Source organism: Aedes aegypti, chromosome 2 (assembly GCF_002204515.2).
Source record: "Aedes aegypti strain LVP_AGWG chromosome 2, AaegL5.0 Primary Assembly, whole genome shotgun sequence".
Classification (NCBI taxonomy): domain Eukaryota; kingdom Metazoa; phylum Arthropoda; class Insecta; order Diptera; family Culicidae; genus Aedes; species Aedes aegypti.
Window position 1 is genome coordinate 231,401,318 of NC_035108.1, and position 18,980 is coordinate 231,420,297.

General features: G+C 37.6%; 1 protein-coding gene across 8 annotated transcripts in view; it reads left to right on the forward strand.

Annotated features, from left to right (window-relative positions):
* LOC5564085 overlaps positions 1-16,157 on the forward strand; it is a 79,161-nt gene extending 63,004 nt beyond the window's left edge. For 7 of the 8 annotated variants that reach the window (XM_021844379.1, XM_021844378.1, XM_021844381.1 and 4 more), the window contains 4 exons: positions 3,459-3,931; positions 3,992-4,141; positions 8,957-9,076; positions 15,131-16,157. In XM_021844379.1, the coding sequence (XP_021700071.1) occupies positions 3,459-3,931; positions 3,992-4,141; positions 8,957-9,076; positions 15,131-16,041 (1,654 nt within the window). In that variant the 3' untranslated portion in view covers positions 16,042-16,157. The remainder of the gene's footprint in view (positions 1-3,458; positions 3,932-3,991; positions 4,142-8,956; positions 9,077-15,130) is intronic. The other variant, XM_021844386.1, reaches the window with a different exon arrangement.
* Positions 16,158-18,980: the final 2,823 nt, after the last annotated feature.

Genomic DNA, 18,980 nt, shown 5'->3' on the forward strand with positions numbered 1-18,980 from the left:
CCGATCGCAATGAAATTTAATAGCGTTCTATGGGAATGGTGTAGCTTTCATTTAGAGCTAAAAGTGTTTAAATCGGTCGACAAACGGCTGAGACAATTGAATGACATTTTTGTAGGTCTTTAAATTAGGGAGCAACAACGTAGAAGAGCATAACAGTTATTACAACTTACTACTCCGGTATTCGTGGATTGTAGAGTTGAATTTCAACAATATATTTGATAATTCTCAGGAACATTTTTTGCTCTGGGGGGGGTTTTGACCCCCAAAACCCCCCCCTTGGTTGCACCACTGGTTTGAAGAATGAGTTTTTACTATGGGATAATAAGTTTGTACTTACATTACAGTACTAGTGTGTTTGGAACACATCTCAAAATTTCTACATAGTAATTTCCATATAAACCTACATTGACTTTGGACCACCTTTAAATCACCTCCTAGAAAGCTGAAAATTTCACAGGTACTATTTTACGGTAAGGAAGGTAGGAAACATATGGGAGATTGGATTTTCAAATATTTTTTAATTTTGAACCGCCCTAGTGCAGAGCTACTAGGGGGCCTTCCTTAGCTGAGTGGTTAGAGTCCGCAGCTACAAAGCTGGGGGATGCGAACAGAAAATCAACAAGCAGCCAGGCTGCTGTCAAACTAAAATTTTTATGAAAATGATCAGAGTACGCCTAGAAATGTACGGTCGTGATTTCGCTAAAAATTGTTGTACAATTTATGTAACACAAAGACCGCCAACTGTTAAAGAACTTTTGTGTTTGGTCCAAATTATGCATAAGTCTTGTACAACTGCTCAAAATATGTTTCTAATTAGCATACGGCCAGGAACTTTCTAATTAAGTCTATTCATTGGGACCATTTCCTGTATTGAACTGATGTGCATTTTGAATGTGGTTTCCTACGAGAAAAGCAAATACATAACGGTTAACACTCGTGGAAAAGATTGTGTTCAATTTGAACAACCTAAATCTTCGAGACCGCACCCCCTAGCTACAAAGCACAGCCATGCTGAAGGTGTCTTGGTTAGATTCCTGGTCGGTCCAGGATCTTTTCGTAATGGAAATTTCCTTGACTGCCCTGGGCATAGAGTATAATCGTACCTGCCACACGATATACGAATGCGAAAATGGCAACTTTGACAAAAAAGCTCTCAGTTAATAGCTGTGGACGTGCTCATAAGGACACTAAACTGAGAAGCGGGCGCTGTCCCAGTGAAGACGTAATGCCAAAAAGAAGGAGAAGAATATTTTTTAATTTTGAACCGCCCTAGTTCAGAGCTACTAGGGGGCCTTCCTTAGCTGAGTGGTTAGAGTCCGCAGCTACAAAGCTGGGGGATGCGAACAGAAAATCAACAAGCAGCCAGGCTGCTGTCAAACTAAAATTTTTATGAAAATGATCAGAGTACGCCTAGAAATGTACGGTCGTGATTTCGACACGCTAAAAATTGTTGTACAATTTATGTAACACAAAGACCGCCACCTGTTAAAGAACTTTTGTGTTTGGTCCAAATTATACATAAGTCTTGTACAACTGCTCAAAATATGTTTCTAATTAACATACGGCCAGGAACTTTCTAATTAAGTCTATTCATTGGGACCATTTCCTGTATTGAACTGAAGGAGCATTGTGTGAAGTATATTAAGTGTGCATTTTGAATGTGGTTTCCTACGAGACAAGCAAATACACAACGGTTAACACTCGTGGAAAAGATTGTGTTCAATTTGAACAACCTAAATCTTCGAGACAACACCCCCTAGCTACAAAGCACAGCCATGCTGAAGGTGCCTTGGTTAGATTCCTGGTCGGTCCAGGATCTTTTCGTAATGGAAATTTCCTTGACTGCCCTGGGCATAGAGTATAATCGTACCTGCCACACGATATACGAATGCGAAAATGGCAACTTTGACAAAAAAGCTCTCAGTTAATAGCTGTGGACGTGCTCATAAGGACACTAAACTGAGAAGCGGGCGCTGTCCCAGTGAAGACGTAATGCCAAAAAGAAGGAGAAGAATCTACTTGGGAACTTCCATGATTTTGAAATATTGAACTAAAACTTTTTTGCACGGTACGCATCCCCCATGCAAAAACAGAATCGGGTGAAATTACAATCCCTTTTTCTTGGACACATTTTCTGTCATTCATTCGATTTTTCATATCAAGACCCCCTTAAGAGTCTTAATTATTCGTAGCACCTGGTCTAATGATAATCGATCATTGGGACAATTTGTTCAAGTTAAAAAAGAGAGTAATTAATAACTTCGAATCGGATGCCAAAATTTAAGGAGGCGATCAATAACCTACAAAACGTATGCAATTTAATGTTTTTTCGTGACCCACCAAGGATCGGCACAGGGAGTCGCGACCCACAGTTTGTGAAACCATGCGTTAGACTAATGTCGTCTGCTTGAACACCGGTTCCTCAAATGACCCGATTCTTCGAAAAGTCATGACATTCAAAAATACACCCCAATACAGTGCCCGTTCGATTTTGGCACGGTTTGATTTTGCACGGTCCGATTTTGGAAACATTACCGTTCGATTTTGACAACTGAACCGTTCGATTTAACAACGTTTTATAGCTGTTTTCCTAAAGTGCTCCAATAATGGTCAACTTATCCTAATCTTTCGAGGTTGGCAAACGACTTCATTTAGCTTCTAATATGGCAATTAACCTTTCACGTATCGCGAATGGTTCGGTGGCAAACTACCGTCTAAACCCTGAGCAAACACGGCTTTGAGGGAGGGACTAAAAAGACAAATGCCCCGGCTTCTCTGAACAAATCAATCTATATTTTAAAGTCAATATTTGATAACACTTTCTAGCAAAAATAGAGTTACCACTCGAGAATATATTTTCTATTATGTGTATCTGAATTTCATGGTTTGGTTTGAGTCAGGTAATATTTTATAATTTGTTTAAAAAAATCATGAACGATTAAAACTGTACAAACATAATCTTTGATATCAGTAAAATCAAAGACATGAAGGCAAATTTATTAATTTAAATAATTTGGGCTTCGTGGCCGTGCGGTTAGTGCTACCAAGCTTTTAGCCGCATCGAGTCAAGGAGTGTGGGTTCGATTCCCGCTTCAGGCCGAAAACTTTACGTGAGGAATGTTTTCCGACTGTGCCACTGGGCGTTGCATGCTAGTCCGTTGTCTAGTGTGGTGCTTCCTTCAAAGGGCAAATCGTCCACTGGAAGCACTAACGTGTAGGTGTCTTTTTTTTAATTTAAAATCCTTTCAATTTGTGTTGCTTGTTTTGAGAAATAGGTATATCAAGTACAGATTTGAATTATACGAGGTATCGTTGTTATTCTGTATCATTTCTCTTAGCAAAAAAAATGAATATTACTTTACTATACAAAGTAACTGCTAGCAACAGAAAAAGTTCTTTCATATAAATAAAGAGGGATCTTTGCTATCCGTTAATATTGCTCAATAAATACTTTCCAGAATGCCCAATGGACTGAAGACGCCAAATGTGAGGGACATATCGAAGAATGACCATGGAAGCATACGAAATTTGTATAATGTCAACAGTATCCCTCGGTACAAACGATCGAATTTCAAATTTCGTCTTCAAAAAGATCAGATACCGCCACTTTTACTAAACAACAAGCTCTTGAGAAGTCTTTATCGAAGTAACATGAACACTAGTTACTTCGATACCAATAGCAATGAAGAGTACAACAGCAATAAGGACAACGATAGCTGGGATGACACTATAAACGAACCCGATGAAATCAATGTTATGCAAGATAGTCCTAGCTATGGGAGACGAGAATCATATGACGAAAACAATAGTGATGATAGCAGTGACGATAACGATAGCTTCGATGATATAAAAAAGGACACTGTTCTTAAGCTGGAAAACTGGGATATGTATGATTCTATCAACCAGATTTACCTGGAGCTAGGTAAGTCTGGTAAGGCACAATCGAAAATTTCAATTTTGGGCTATTAAAATACAGGATTCTTTATTTCAGGTTGCAGTGTGACAGCACGAAGTCATTATCGTGGGCACAAGCTATCGATGTGGTTGAGTCTCATACCACAACTTCACTCGTTCGATGATGCCGCCTATCTTCCAATGCGGCACCATCATTTTACTGATGATAAACCTGAGTACTATGACGGTAAGTAATAAAAGTAAAATATCTCAATCTATTTATCACCATAACATTTACTGCACGGGACCGACACCATATATTTGAACGGAATATGATTTATATGGCCCATAAAATATTTAATAGTTTTTAAAGTCAGATTCCTGGTCGGCGTTTTCACACAGCTATGTACTATATTCAGACTTGTTAGAAGTTTTTTGGAAACGTTCGAACAGGTCTTGTCAGTGTGACTATTGTCGGCAGCCCTGTTTTCTTCGGCAGCTTTCCCATAATAACTGCATGTGAATATCTTCGGCAGCTCCAAATCAGCCGCATGTCGAGACGAATTCATTTGAATTGATCACATCTTTAGCGAAATTTGTTCTATCTCGAAAATCACTTCAGTGCGAAGCTGACAGAACGACGAATCATCTGAATGTTTTCATTGCTTTGTTTTGATAGAAAATACTGTGTATTTGGCATTTGAAATTTGGTTGCCAATAATAGTCGAATGGTGCCGAAGCCGTAAATCACCCTACATGGCTCACATATATCACGCATATTCACTCATTCAAACATACATACACATTTTTCGCAGTCAGCTCTTTATTTTGTTTGAGCGGTCCAACCTACGAAACTATATTTTTAGGAACACCATTTAAAAAAATACTTCGTATTTGATTAATTCGAATTCTTTCAAAAATATCTTAATGCCTAAAATTAGTCGTTTAGATACACTCTTCGAGGCCACATGAATTTCGAATAGACTAATATCCATTTGGTTTAATGACCAAAAATCAAGACTATGGCCACCCTGCAGATCTCTCCTCTATTCTGTGGCGCCTACCTATTGAAGTTGTCTGGATTCGATTCACGATCAGTCCAGGATCTATTCATATTGAAGTTTCCTTGACTTTCCTGGGTAGCGTCGTTGGGGGTGAGATGGGTCAAAAAAGGATATGTACGATTAATTCATTGAATAACTATCGCAATTTAACTCCAATAAACTTCAAATCTGGTGTGTGGTGACGTTGGGTCACTGTAATTAAAATAACTTGTTTTTGAGAATATGATTACAAAACCATTCACAGCTGAAAAATATTGATGAAGTACGATGCAAACAAGACGAAAAGATATCTTAGATGTTTCACAAGTATGATAAACCCACTTAAAAGAACGAATATACAAAAAAAAATTGAAGATCTATGAGAAAAATTTGTGAACCCAACATTTATCGGCAAGTTTGCATAAACTTTCTTGTTTTTTATCCTCAAATTGACATTTTCGGCGAAGTTTCGGTGCGATATTCCACGATCAAAACATTTTAGGCAGATGTTGACGTCATTTTCCGCTATTTCAGCGATCCAACTCATTTGTACTCCCGTGAGATGTTTCTAGAATATGGAAACACTGATAAATAATTGAATTCAAAAAAATCCATTTGATAAAATTTTACGATGTTGCTGGGCACGAAACACAGTTGCTGGTTTGAGAAGTTGTCAAAATGCGTTGCATTGTTATTCAATGCACGGAATACTCAAGTAGACTTGTTTGATGTTTCAGAGATGCTGTATTTAGAAAAAATAAACACATCTTAATGAAAAAAGAGAACACCAGGCAGCGTAAAATGTCAAAAAATTGGACTTGCAATTTCATTTACTATCGTTCTTGCTTGACCCAATCTCACCCTCATTTTTGATGTTTTAGACACCGTACCGAAAAAAAATAAAATTTACTGGAAAAATCAAATAGATTACGGAAAATACGTGTGAAGTGTACTAATGATATATAACGTATATAACGATAGAGGTTAAAGTACATGCGTGATACTTTACACAGGAGAAATTTAATGTTGCAAATTTTATCTATTTTCAACATATAAGTTTATTGACATAGTAAACAAAAACTATTATTTCTAAAAATGTATATTGTGATGAATTACGTGTAATAATGTGTTCCCTAACATATGAATTATTAATTTTAGAAATATCAGCGTTATTAGCTGAAATATTTCATAACTCATATTTTTTCCGTTTTGACCCAGTCTCACTCCCTAGACCCATTGTCACCCCCATAGACGGTACCTATAGAGTATAATCGTGTGTGCCACATGATATATTTTTTTGTTTCAAAAGATATCTTTTACCGTTTTTTTATCCGATTTTTTTTTTTACTCAAGATGAAGATGGATCGAAGCCACAACATAAATTTTCAAGAGCACAAATCTAGAGAACCAAACAACCGTTTACGCTAAAAATTTGATCGATTGAATATCACCAGCGAGTGATCAATCTATTTTCAGAGCAAACGGTTGTCTGCTTCTCTAGATTTGAGCTTGCGAAAATTTTTAGAGTCGATGCCGGTTATGGACCCTTTGCGTATTATGGACCTCCTACAGAAAAACATAAAATCAACACTCAAAGCAACCTTATTCCTATGAAAATCCACCGGGGGAACTTCGATTACATTGTTAGTCAGCAGTTTCAGGCAAAATATTTGGTTTGAGACACATAAATACAGATTCTGTTTCTGTTCGGGATGAACCACTGCGACCAGTTTTCTTTGATCTTTTGTGGTATACCCGTGTCCTTTGTTTAGTGCATGTCGTTCTACTCCATTACTATTGAGAAATAATGAAGTAGTCGTTTTTTATACAAATATCATTCTTTACCATTTTGCATAGAGCCTCTTTAGAAAAAGATACCGCTATTTATACCTTTTGGAAAAAAAAACAGTTTGTCACCATTAAACTCTCAAAAGCGCGCCCCTTAAACAGGTTCGGCCACTATGCTGGTTGAATGATACTGATTTTGACCATGCATCGGTACTCTAGCGTATCAAATTATTGCTAATACTTATAAGCTTCAAAGTCGTTTTTTGAAACTGTGAACAGGTTTCATCGCATGAGACATTTAGATTCCTTGAAACAAGAAGCTTATTTTAGAAGTTAGGAGGTCTGCTACTCCACTGATTCGGAATCGTTTCCCTCCTAGATATCGAAAGATAAACTCTTGAACTCGGAAAGCACTTGTCTCATGAGTTGAAACCAACCTCAGATGCTGATTGAGCTATGTTTCCACTTCGACCTCCTCATCATCTAGGACAAATAGGTGGGTCTTAGTGACTTGTTACTCTCTTATACTCTTCCGACCGGAACTTCACAAGAACAGATACAACAAGAGTACAAAATGGTAGATCTTACCTCGTAACGCACCTCGAAAAGGTGATCTACCCGCATTACGGGATAAATACAGATATTTGAACAGTTTTGTAAATTAAACCACACAAGAGGGTCCATAATACGCATTTCCAGGTGGGTCCATAATAGGCACGTCGGCAGCGAGCTAGATTACATGGGAATCAAATGGAGGGTCCATAATAGGAAACGACAAATTTGTGATTTTGTATGTTTCGTAGGCGTACTATGCAGTAAAGATATTGAATGTGTTGTTAGACTCCACAAAACATATATGCGTCTGAGATTTCATTGCGGAAAAGCGTCGAGAACGAATTTCAACTACTAAGGGGTCCATTACTAGCATTGAAACCCTAGCTTCGATGCATCTTCATCTTAACGCAAACGCTAAAACCCAAAATTAATGTAAGTTAAATGTCTTGAAAGCTCGATAGCGCTTAGGAATCATACAGAATTATTTATTTTGTTTACTTTTTGATTAGTCATACTGCATTGAGGCCTTAAGTTTCCGTAATATTACTCAAAACGGTACAGAAAACCCCCCATAAAACAATGTTCCATTGCGCAACATTGGTTCATGAAACCATACTAACATTTCTGTTTTATCATTGATATTTCAATTTATCGACTAAATGATAAATATCGACTATATGAGATTTAGCTGTAGTTTATCTTGTTACACATATTTTTATCTGTAGAGTAAGGTGGGGCAAAAGTTCGACCTTAGTGGTATAATCAAAGTTTCCAGGAAAACAATAGCAGTTTAAACAAAACAAATACCATACAGTGAACCTTCAACATATTGGCTATAATTTTGCTGAACAAACTTGTGTCAAAATATTTACCCATTTTCAGTTATAACAGTTTCAAAATTGATTGTCTTATTCGAACTTTTGCCCCACCGGTGGGGCAAGAGTTCGAATCTAGTGTGGGGCAAAAGTTCGCTAGCTAAAACACAAAATATCGATCCTTTTATGACAAGCATACTTTACAACAGCCGTAAACTTAAGTTTGACGAAAAATACAGACTAAATTTTCATCAAAAAATTGCCCAAAACCGGGTTGATTGTAATATACTCAAAAATAGCAGTTTTTCGCAGAACTAAGTGGAAATGTAAAATTTTGGTGACAGTTTTCACACGATCAGACAAATTGAACTAAATTTGAAGATATTATGTGGATTAAAGGCAATTTGCAAATTTTTCCGTGATTTTATACATGGGTCGAACTTTTGCCCCGCTGATTCAAACTTTTGCCCCACTATGGGCCAAAAATGGTTTTCAAGCATTTATGCAAAAACTAATACACCTCAAAGCAACCTTATAATAGGCCTAGAAACGCCCTTACATAAAATATTGAAAAAGATTTTATCTTCAATTGGTTCCATGCAACGAAAGTTTGACCAAAAATTACAATATTCACGTCGAAAAACAACAAATAGCCATAACTTTCCCAAATCTCAATCGATTTTTATGATATTTGGATTGAAAGTCTCTTACTTGAATAGCATTCGTACCACCATGACATTGATAATATTTGTTTTGAATTGAGCTAGAAATTTCAAAAAGAAACTCTTACCCCACTCGAACTTTTGCCCCACTTTACTCTACCCTATCAAACTTCTTTGTTACATGAATATACAATTTCAGGAAGGTTAAAGGAACCGCCAAATATAACGCTACCGAGACTAATAACAATTGCGAAAACCACTACCAAGCCACAAAAGACTGAAACAAACGTTGTGCCATTCGCACAGACCGTACCAACAGGTAAGCCAAGTCAAAGCATAGTTGAAAACGTTTTCTTACATAATTTTCACAGTGCTCTACAATCTCATTTCTCGATTTTTTTTAATTTTACTTCTCATGCCATCTATTTTTTCTCTCCTATTATGCAACATTTATTTTCAATACACTAGAAGATGCAAAATTACCAAACTGTTGAGCTTAATTGTTTCTTTATTTATGCTAAGCTATGTTTACGAGTTATAAAAATAAATTCGACTTTGAATTTTTATAAGGACTTACTTGCAACGGTCGATTTCTCTTCATCGTTGCTCTCTTCGCATTATTATAGAAAGCTGATTCAATTTTTGAAACACATTTTAGTATTGTATCTTGCTTCGTATGCAAAAAAAAACATTGTGACTTTATTTATTTTGGTAACTTTGCCAAAACAAGGAAGGAACAATGTTGAATTGAAACAGATCTCAACTACACTGTCAGGACAAATGTTTTAGATATTTGAGTGATTCAAGATATCGTTTGATTCTACTTCAAATCCTGAATATCCTCTCAAAATTTGAGCCTCTTGAATGAAAACCGAGACTGCACAATCAATTCAAATGTTGTATTCAAATTGAAATTACAATGTGAAAACCAAATAAATTCATCAATCGATAATAGCATTCGCCCATATGCAATTGATGGTTGCCGAATGTATCTAACAGTATATTATGCTGATAGTGTTAGATACATTTGTATTTAAATTCATCGGCAACAACTTCGTCGAAGACCGTTTTCAGATCGGACGTCTCAGTAATTAGTTAATATTTTTTATGCAAACGGTCAACCTTAAGTAGTGCTCATTTATTTTCTAATCAAACAGCTAGTGTTTCCCTTTATTTGACTTCTCTTCAAACGGGAAAATAAATGGTCATTTCTTAGGATCCCAAGAAACTCTAAAACGTAAAAATAAAGCAAATTTGATGCTATTTTTAGACATTTTTCGTAAATGATATTTTATACCCGTAAATATGTATGTTTATTTATCTTTTTTTTTCTAAATAATTTATCCATGCTTCTCCTCTCTTGGATTCATTTTGAACAAGAGGCTTTGAAACAAAAAAGAATATTAAATTAATCAGAAGTGTTGCACTCATTTTTGACATATCGTATAAAGTCAAAATAAGAAAACAAAAATTGCAACTGTATTGACCAATACTGTATGCCCAGCGACGCTCGCAGAACACTTGTTTTAGGATGTTACAACAGGCCTTTTGTTTTTTGTTGCCCATTTTGTTGATCCATTTTGGCCCCAGAATAAGATATACATTGCCGGTTCTCTGTCTCAGATTATAGTCAAAAATTTTCAATTCACATAAAAAATCAATAGAAAATTACTCTGATTTGAAAACGGTCCTCGACAACGTTGTAGGCAATGAATGTAACTAACGGTATCTACTACAAGTTAACATTAGGAAATGCTACAATCGGTTTAAGTATTATAAGTTTTACCGTTTTGTGCACTCTCAGTTTAATTAATGAGCTCAAATGTTGGAAGGACACACAGAATTTGACTTAGAATCGAACTAGCGGTATGGAGCAAAACCACCATAACAAATATACAAAACAGGAATTAGCATTAGCATCAGAATTAGCACTAAGCATTCCGCACAAATTCGTAGCTGGTACAGACCATTGTATGAGGGTTGCCTCCTTCCCGTCCGTTACCAGAGTCAGAAATTTTGGACTATCCTCTAACTCCTAGACAAGATTGCCGCATCATCCAATCATCGAGAGCTGTCCTGGCCACGTCCTTGTGAAAGCTAGGAAATGGGAAAGGATGATTTATTGAACACCTACTTAAGACAGATGCAGAGAACTCTACGACCTCTCATAGGTGTTACGGGATGTTGTGGAATGTTGATGGAATGCGTAGTGCCATAGGATACGTTCGGTAGACGTTCTGGCCGACAAATGATTAATATTTACGCATTGTAATCAAGGGGCCCAGATAGCCGTAGCGGTAAACGCGCAGCTATTCAGCAAGACCAAGCTGAGGGTCGTGGGTTCGAATCCCACCGGTCGAGGATCTTTTCGGGTTGGAAATTTTCTCGACTTCCCAGGGCATAAAGTATCATCGTACCTGCCACACGATATACGCATGCAAAAATGGTCATTGGCATAGTAGCTCTCAGTTAATAACTGTGGAAGTGCTCACAAGAACACTAAGCTGAGAAGCAGGCTCAGTCCCAGTGGGGACGTAACGCCAGAAAGAAGAAGAAGAAGAAGAATCATGCGCTTCTGATCAGAACAAACTCACCAAAATCCATTTTCGAAACTCCTCTGCACTTCGTTGCTCCTCTAAGAATGAACAATAATATGAGCCGTAACATAGCTCTGCCCATCAAAATGCACGTTGCGGTGCAACAAAAATAAATGCAGTTCATAATCCATCTCAAACCGAGCATCCACGAACCCTATTAAATTTTTGAATCAACATGCTTAACACACACAAGAGATAAAAAAACGAGTCGCGCAAAACGAATTCATTCGCTGGAGCAATCACAGAGCACTTTGGAGCGCAAGCAAATTGAATAAAAGTAAAAAAAAACAAAACCTTACAAATAGTCTTCAGATATAAACTCCGAAAAAAAAACACTTTTATCACTTTGAAAAACATGTTTCTACAGAATATTTGCACGAGTCATAGTACCATCCGCCGAATCTAATTTTCATCAGCTGAATTTAAAAAAAAAACGCAGCTGCCTGCGCGCACGGCTTGCTGTGATCCTTCAACAAATATTTAGATATTCTACATTAGCACATTTGCTCAAAAGTACATGCGGTGTTTCCCTAGGAAAGGTATAACCGTGGTTTTCCTCCCTTTTTCATCAAACGCAATTGTTCCTTTCCTGAAGAATTTGGGATAAAAGCGCGTTTTTTGGAAACTTAAGGGAGCATGCTCCGTCATCAATTTGAGAATTTTCTAAAGCAGTTTTTTCATTCAAGATCATGAACAAGTTTGCACTGTATTCTGTTCTCCAACAGAAACACGGTGAACACATTTTCGTCGAACAAATTTCATTTTTGAACAGAAAAACTACTGTTGAAGTTTCGATGATGACTATGATTACGACGGATCCTTGAACGTTAGCAATGGCCGCGCGGTGTATCATATCCAGCGGCTCAGTCAATAAATTAGTGATCACCCTGTATTTATTATATTAGAGCAATGCTCGCTGAAACCAGGCCGCCATCGGCACCCATCGTTAGAATTCCAATTTTATGTCACTGATCGCTAGTTTTCGATAAAACTTAAGGGTGGTCCTTTCGTTTTTCTCAAATTGGTGGACCCCTCGTACGCCAGCTAGCTGAACAGTTTGCGAAAAAGCCCATTTTTTGATAAATATAGGGTATTTCTTCACGTGATATGTCTCATCTTTCGCTTGGAACACAAAGCAAACTTAGTGGCATCGTATAGAGAAAGGATATAGCTTTCATTTAAACTCGAAAAAATTTTGGCGGCCATTTTGAATTTGGCTGCCATCTTGAATTTTGTTGGAAAAATCGTTTTTTCACCATTAGCGCACCGCTAGTTTTGAATTCTGAGATCGCCATCAGAAAGCTGAGGAAAAATTGCGTAAGATAGGCTACAGAAACTAGGTGAGCAATGGTATTTACCCTATCAAATGAACGATTTTCTAAATCATGTTATACGATTTTGACGTATATGGCGAGTGCAATCAATACAAATTTTTTTTTTGTTCAACAAAGAAACAAGTTTTCAGTCTTTGGTGTTTTATTCGAGTCGAGTGAAGAATAGGAATATTATTTTGAGTGAAAAAATCTGGCGGCCATCTTGGATTTCGACGCCATCTTGATTTTAGGTAGAATCATGAATTTTTCACCTTGACAGCTATTAAGAGAAGAACTAGCTTTTAAGTTAAAATTCTCGTTAATAAAGAAATAAAAAAAAAAAAAAAAAACCTTGACAGCACTCAGCATGTTGAATTTAGAGGCTATCAATAGCAAAAGGTTACGTATACTCTTCTTGTTATTATTCTCAATTTTCCTGACGTTACGTCCCTACTGGAACCGAGCCTGATACTCAGCTTTATCTATATAAATAAAAATGGAGTGGTGTTTGTATATCACGAAATGGTCAACGAACGGGTCAACGGATTTGAATGATTTTTTCTCAGTTTTGTTCGTCAAGGGTTCCGACGTGTTTGTGCGTATAAAAATCCCAAAATATTCACCGAGAAAGTTGAAAAACCGAGCGCGAACGAAACTGTCATTTTATATGGGACGATCAAAAGTGTTTTTCAACAGCCTACTTGATGGCAAAACGAAGTTTGCCGGGACCACTAGTTAGTCATAAATCCAGGTTATTAAATATGAATTTTCTTCTATAATGCGATTTCTGACAACAGAATAATTCTTCGACATATCTTTGAATTCTGTAATAATGAATAAATAAATTCAATAAATGAAAACCGTCCAAAAACATTGATTGCATTGAACAAACATTTTTTTTACCATATGCATTGTTGTTCATTGAGTGAAGTTTATAGATTGTGCGTCGAGACATTAGTAAGTCTTGTGGTAATATCTGTATTTTTAACGTAAAACATTGACAAAACTGCATTAATTTAGAATGTAAATCTTAAATTTTGAAGCAAAAAAACATCCTTGATTTTCTGAGCCATAAAGTATTGTTTTTGATACCGCCCAACATGCATGTAAAAAATAGCGAGATTGAAAGATGAGAAGCAGGTTTTGTTCTCATGTGGACGTAATGCCGAAACGCAGGTGTATTATTTCGAGGTTGGAAAATCTGGCGGCCATCTTGGATTTCGACGCCATTTTGGTTTTAAGCAGTTGAATGATTTTTTACCATCTAAGTGCTCATCATGTTGAATTATGAAGCCTCCGTTAAAACTAAACAATCAGATTCTATTTTTCTAATCTTATCTCAGCTGTTCAACTGATTTTTCATTTCTATCAATGGTTTTAGACCAAATAAATGAAAGAAATAATGCTATTTTCAACTCGAAGATATGCAGAAGAATCATTCAGGTAGCAAATAAGCGTTAAAAAATCATATTTGATAATTTGTTTTCAAAGCTAGTTAAGCTGAGGGGCTGGCTCTGTTCCAGTAGGGACGTAACGTCAGGAAAAAGAAGAAGAATAAGTGTAACGGTAGCATTAAAATTCAACATGTTGAGTGGTATCAAGGTGAAAACTCATTCTACTACTTAAAACCAAGATGGCGTCAAAATCCAAGATGGCCGCCAGATTTTTTCACTCAAAATAATACTCCTATTCTACACTCGACTCGAATAAAACACCAACGGTTGAACACTTGTTTCTTTGTTGTACAAAAAAAAATTTTGTATTGATTGCACTCGCCATATACGTCAAAATCGTATAACATGATTTAGAAAATCGTTCATATCATAGGGTAAATACCATTGCTCACCTAGTTTCTGTAGCCTATCTTACGCAATTTTTCCTCAGCTTTCTGATGGCGATCGCAGAATTCAAAACTAGCGGTGCGCTAATGGTGAAAAAACGATTTTTCTAACAAAATTCAAAATGGCGGCCAAATTCAAAATGGCCGCCAAATTTTTTTCGAGTTTAAATGAAAGCTATATCCTTTCTCTATACGATGCCACTAAGTTTGCTTTGTGTTCCAAGCGAAATATGAGATATATCCCGTGAAGAAATACCCAAGATTTATCAAAAAATTGGCTTTTTCGCAAACTGTTCAGCTAGCTGGCGTACGAGGGGTCCACCAATTTGAGAAAACAGAGAGGACCACCCTTAAGTTTTATCGAAAACTAGCGATCAGTGACATAAAATTGGAATTCTAACGATGGGTGCCGATGGCGGCCTGGTTTCAGCGAGAATTGCTCATTACCGATTGATGCTGTTTGCTTAAATATTCCTAGTTTTTGAAAAATATTTACTTTTAGTTTTGTTCAACACCGTTTAGTTATCTGAATTCTTACAAAGATGAATTACATTTTATTTTTGACATCTCTATAAATTATCTAACTAATTATTTATTCATTGCATCTACTTTCAAAAATTCAGAATGCCCACCAAACATGACTGTTATGCCACCAATTGCTGCGACGTATCCCCAGCGGAACCAGATGAATACAATAGATAGCAGCAAAGATATAATCAATCAATTGGCCAACTCGCAGTACCAAAACTACTCAACAGCATTCAACATCACCATTGGAGTGGGATGCTTTCTACTACTTCTAAATGTTATAATTTTTTCTGCAATTTACTACCAAAGAGAAAAACATGCAAATCTCAACAAGCAGAAGGAAAACGCAATCTCAGAGGATGCACTACATGATGAATCAACTTCGACAGAAGGAAGATTTGAGCAACAAAAAATTGTCAGAAATTTCGAAAAAGATGATACAGGCTCAAAATCTAACATAAAATTTCAATGCGTGTCCAGTGGAGCATCACTCAATGATTACAGTTGCTTTGAACAAGGCTCAGACATGAAGAAAAAATGCATAATAGTAGACGTATGTAGCTCAGAGCTTCCATTAAAAGAGTACCCCTATACGTCACCAAGAGGATCTACAACTGGTAGTATCCATCGTACAGTAACTCCTGAAATATATAAAAATTTATCACACGAAAACCTCACAGCGGTACCACAAGCGTATTCATCGCAACCTTCATCGATGTCAGATTCATCTTCAATTACTGTCAGTACGAGTCATCCAATGCGACACAATGCTTCGACAACCACTGGAGACCAGTGTACACAATCTGAGCAAGCATGTCTACCGGAAACACAAGAAATAGGCACCACTGTCAACGAAGTTGATCTAGACTATAGCTCTATGATGATGGAAACGTCGCAAGCTACCCGTTCTGCAGGATTTCATGGAGGTATTCTACGGCAGCAGACCGGTTCCGTCATTCATGGAACTGCCAAAAAACGTGTTCAAATACAGGAAATATCTGTATAATGTACAAAGCAGATCGTTCTTCCGAAAATCTCAATAATACGATTTCTACGCCAGCTTAACAAGCAGCGTTAATGTACTACAATAACCGACTAATAAATGTACATAACTGTAGTTAATTATATTTTCCTTATTTTGGGTACTTATCGTAAGAAATCACCAATTCAGCTGAATATTTGTGAATAGAAAACGAAATACAACCCGTTGCTTTATACGCTGCTGATCCGAAAATGACCCAATAACTTGCAGGGCGTGTTACTCCCAGCCTAGATGAGACCCCCGTCTCTAAGCCTCAGGGTCGGCGCTACGCTCGTGACACTCCGCGAAAGAAAACACTCATAGATAGACTCCAGTAAAACTCCCTCTATTTCGTGGTCTATGTACACAGATTTATTCCCACTTCCTTGACGTCCTACTTCCTGTTCCTCTCTCTCTCTCTCTCTCTCTCTCTCTCCTAATCTTTCCTTCTCTTTACTTGCGTCCATCCTCAACATCGGACAACGCCTCCCACCTTCTTACAACTACTCCTACCTTACACTTTCGTATCTTCTTCGAAGCCCCACGCACTGCTGCACCTTCTCCGCTGCTCCTTCACTGACCACTGGAACTACTTCCGCTATCCGGGCCAGGGGGCGATTGACTCCTTCTTTCTCCTTTCTCCTCCTTCGTCTGCAGCCTCTCGTGGACCTCCTGCCTGTCCCGTGTGCCCCTTGAGTGTGGTGAGTGTGGACTCGAGGCTTCAGCGATCCGTGGATTCACTGCTAAAACCTGGTTTTTGTGGCGCACTTCAAGGTCGATCTCGGTACAGGGCTTTAGGGACACACTACTGGCAAGTAGGTTCAACGTAAATCGCAATCTTCAATTGCGATTTTGAATAAAAACCGTGATGGCGATTTCAAATAAAACCGCGAGGTCCTGTGGATGGAGTACATGGTACAAAAGGGCGAGTGTTAGGAACTGCTTGGTTGGGCTTGGTTCGGGGTAATTTAGGTTCTGGTTTACCTGGAAGTCCGATTATCCTTCACACTTTCCTCCTCTCTACTTCTAAACTCAATTTAATATTTCACAACATTTGCTTTTACTTTTTAACGACGACGTTTTTCTCCAATGATCACCAGGCCAATGAAGTGTCGTTCTGGTGATCATTGACCCCGAACCTTTGGCCGTTGACCCAGCTTCGTCCATCTACGTCATCGATGATCCGCCTCATCATGGCCAGCCATTTCGCCACCCCCATGGCCGCCCATTCGTGTGGTTTAGCGCAGCCCTGGTGGTGACTAGCGGTACTACTCTCGTCCTTCTATAAAGCGAAGCTGTGTTGGCTGCGTTCGTGGGAGCTTTCGGGACATTCCACTCTAACCTATCTACAAACGTTTTCTTTTTCTTTACAATACATTTACGAAACTGAACGCGACAAACCTCATCAACACTAGACATCACACTGACACTGGTTACAAATAAGACACACTAGGTTAAGTGGATCATCAGAATGTTAAGGCCCAAAAGCAAAGATAGCGGAACGGCAACGGAAGGCGAAACTGGTTCGCCAACATGAACTTGTCGACCTAGTGTTGGTTCACTTTCAGTCGTTGACAGCTCAGTCGAGATGGTGCGATCCCGTTGCCGTTCCGCTATCATTGCATTTGGGCCTTTATTTTCTTTCACCATAAATCTATGGAGAAGTTTGAGCTAAAGGTATTTTTATTTAACCCTCAGTCTGTTTTTTTTTTTTTTTTTTTGGGTCAATATGACAGAGAACTTTGAAGGTCTGTAACTTTTTCGTTAGTTAATCGACTTGTGAGGGGATTGGTGAATTTTCTTATATTTTTAAGTACAAGTGAATTAAATGTTCTTTTCAAAACAGCAGAATCGAAAATCGAAATTCCATGAAGTTATTTTGGGGGTCAATTTTACCCCCCGTACAGACAAAGGGTTAATGGATGAATAAACAGTGCGTTCAAAAAAAAAATAATTTGAATTCCACAAATTAGGGGGTTAATGTGACACGGGAGACCGACTTATTTTCCCTATCTTTGGTCTCACTTTAACAATTATCATCAAAACTTTGCAGAAGCAAATCTCGAGTTTTAGTCAACCGATGAAGCTGAAAATTTAATGGGTTGTACACTACACATATAGAATCTAGTGAATTTTTTTTTCGAATCGATATATGGAGTAGTAACTTGAGATTCGCTTCTTCAAATGGATAGGGTGATTATAATTGATTCTACCCCATCACCCCGAATGCCATTACCTCAAATCCCATTAACCCGAATGCCATTACCCCGAATTCCACATCCCCGAACGACGCCTAATCGGAATCGCGAAATAATTATCGCATTATACGCCAAACAAGTGTTCATCACTCGCCCACGCAGGAGCAAGCGACGCGATCAATAGATCAAACTCTATTAACTACTACCATCCAACGTATTTTGACAGCTACTAAAGGTACGCTGCATTTTTGTTTGTCTTACACGAAAACACTCACACATATAAAATAGTTATGAAAATTCGTCAGATTTGTACTGAAATCGGAATATAAATTCAATTTATTCAATCGGCTTGTTTAGGGGTATCCAGGTTTTTACATATTATGATTCTACGTTAAAAATTGAACCAGAATCCAAAATTTCATTTTCTTCCGTGCCCTGGAACTATTTTTAAAACACATTTGAAGTCAGTATGGAAATCGCTTTTGAATCATTGCTCGGCAAATGTTACTACGGGACGAGCTGTTATTATGTAAATTGAAATGCCATTGAGTCTAGAGATTTAAATCTTCAATAATATTTTATAACGTCGCTTAAACTTCACCATCAAAATGTCGAATTGTCATGTTCCGACATGCATGAGCAAATTATATTCGAAGAAACCCTAAAACAGAACCATGTGAACCGGTTACGTTCCATAGATTTCCAACGATCAATGTGCAGAGAAAC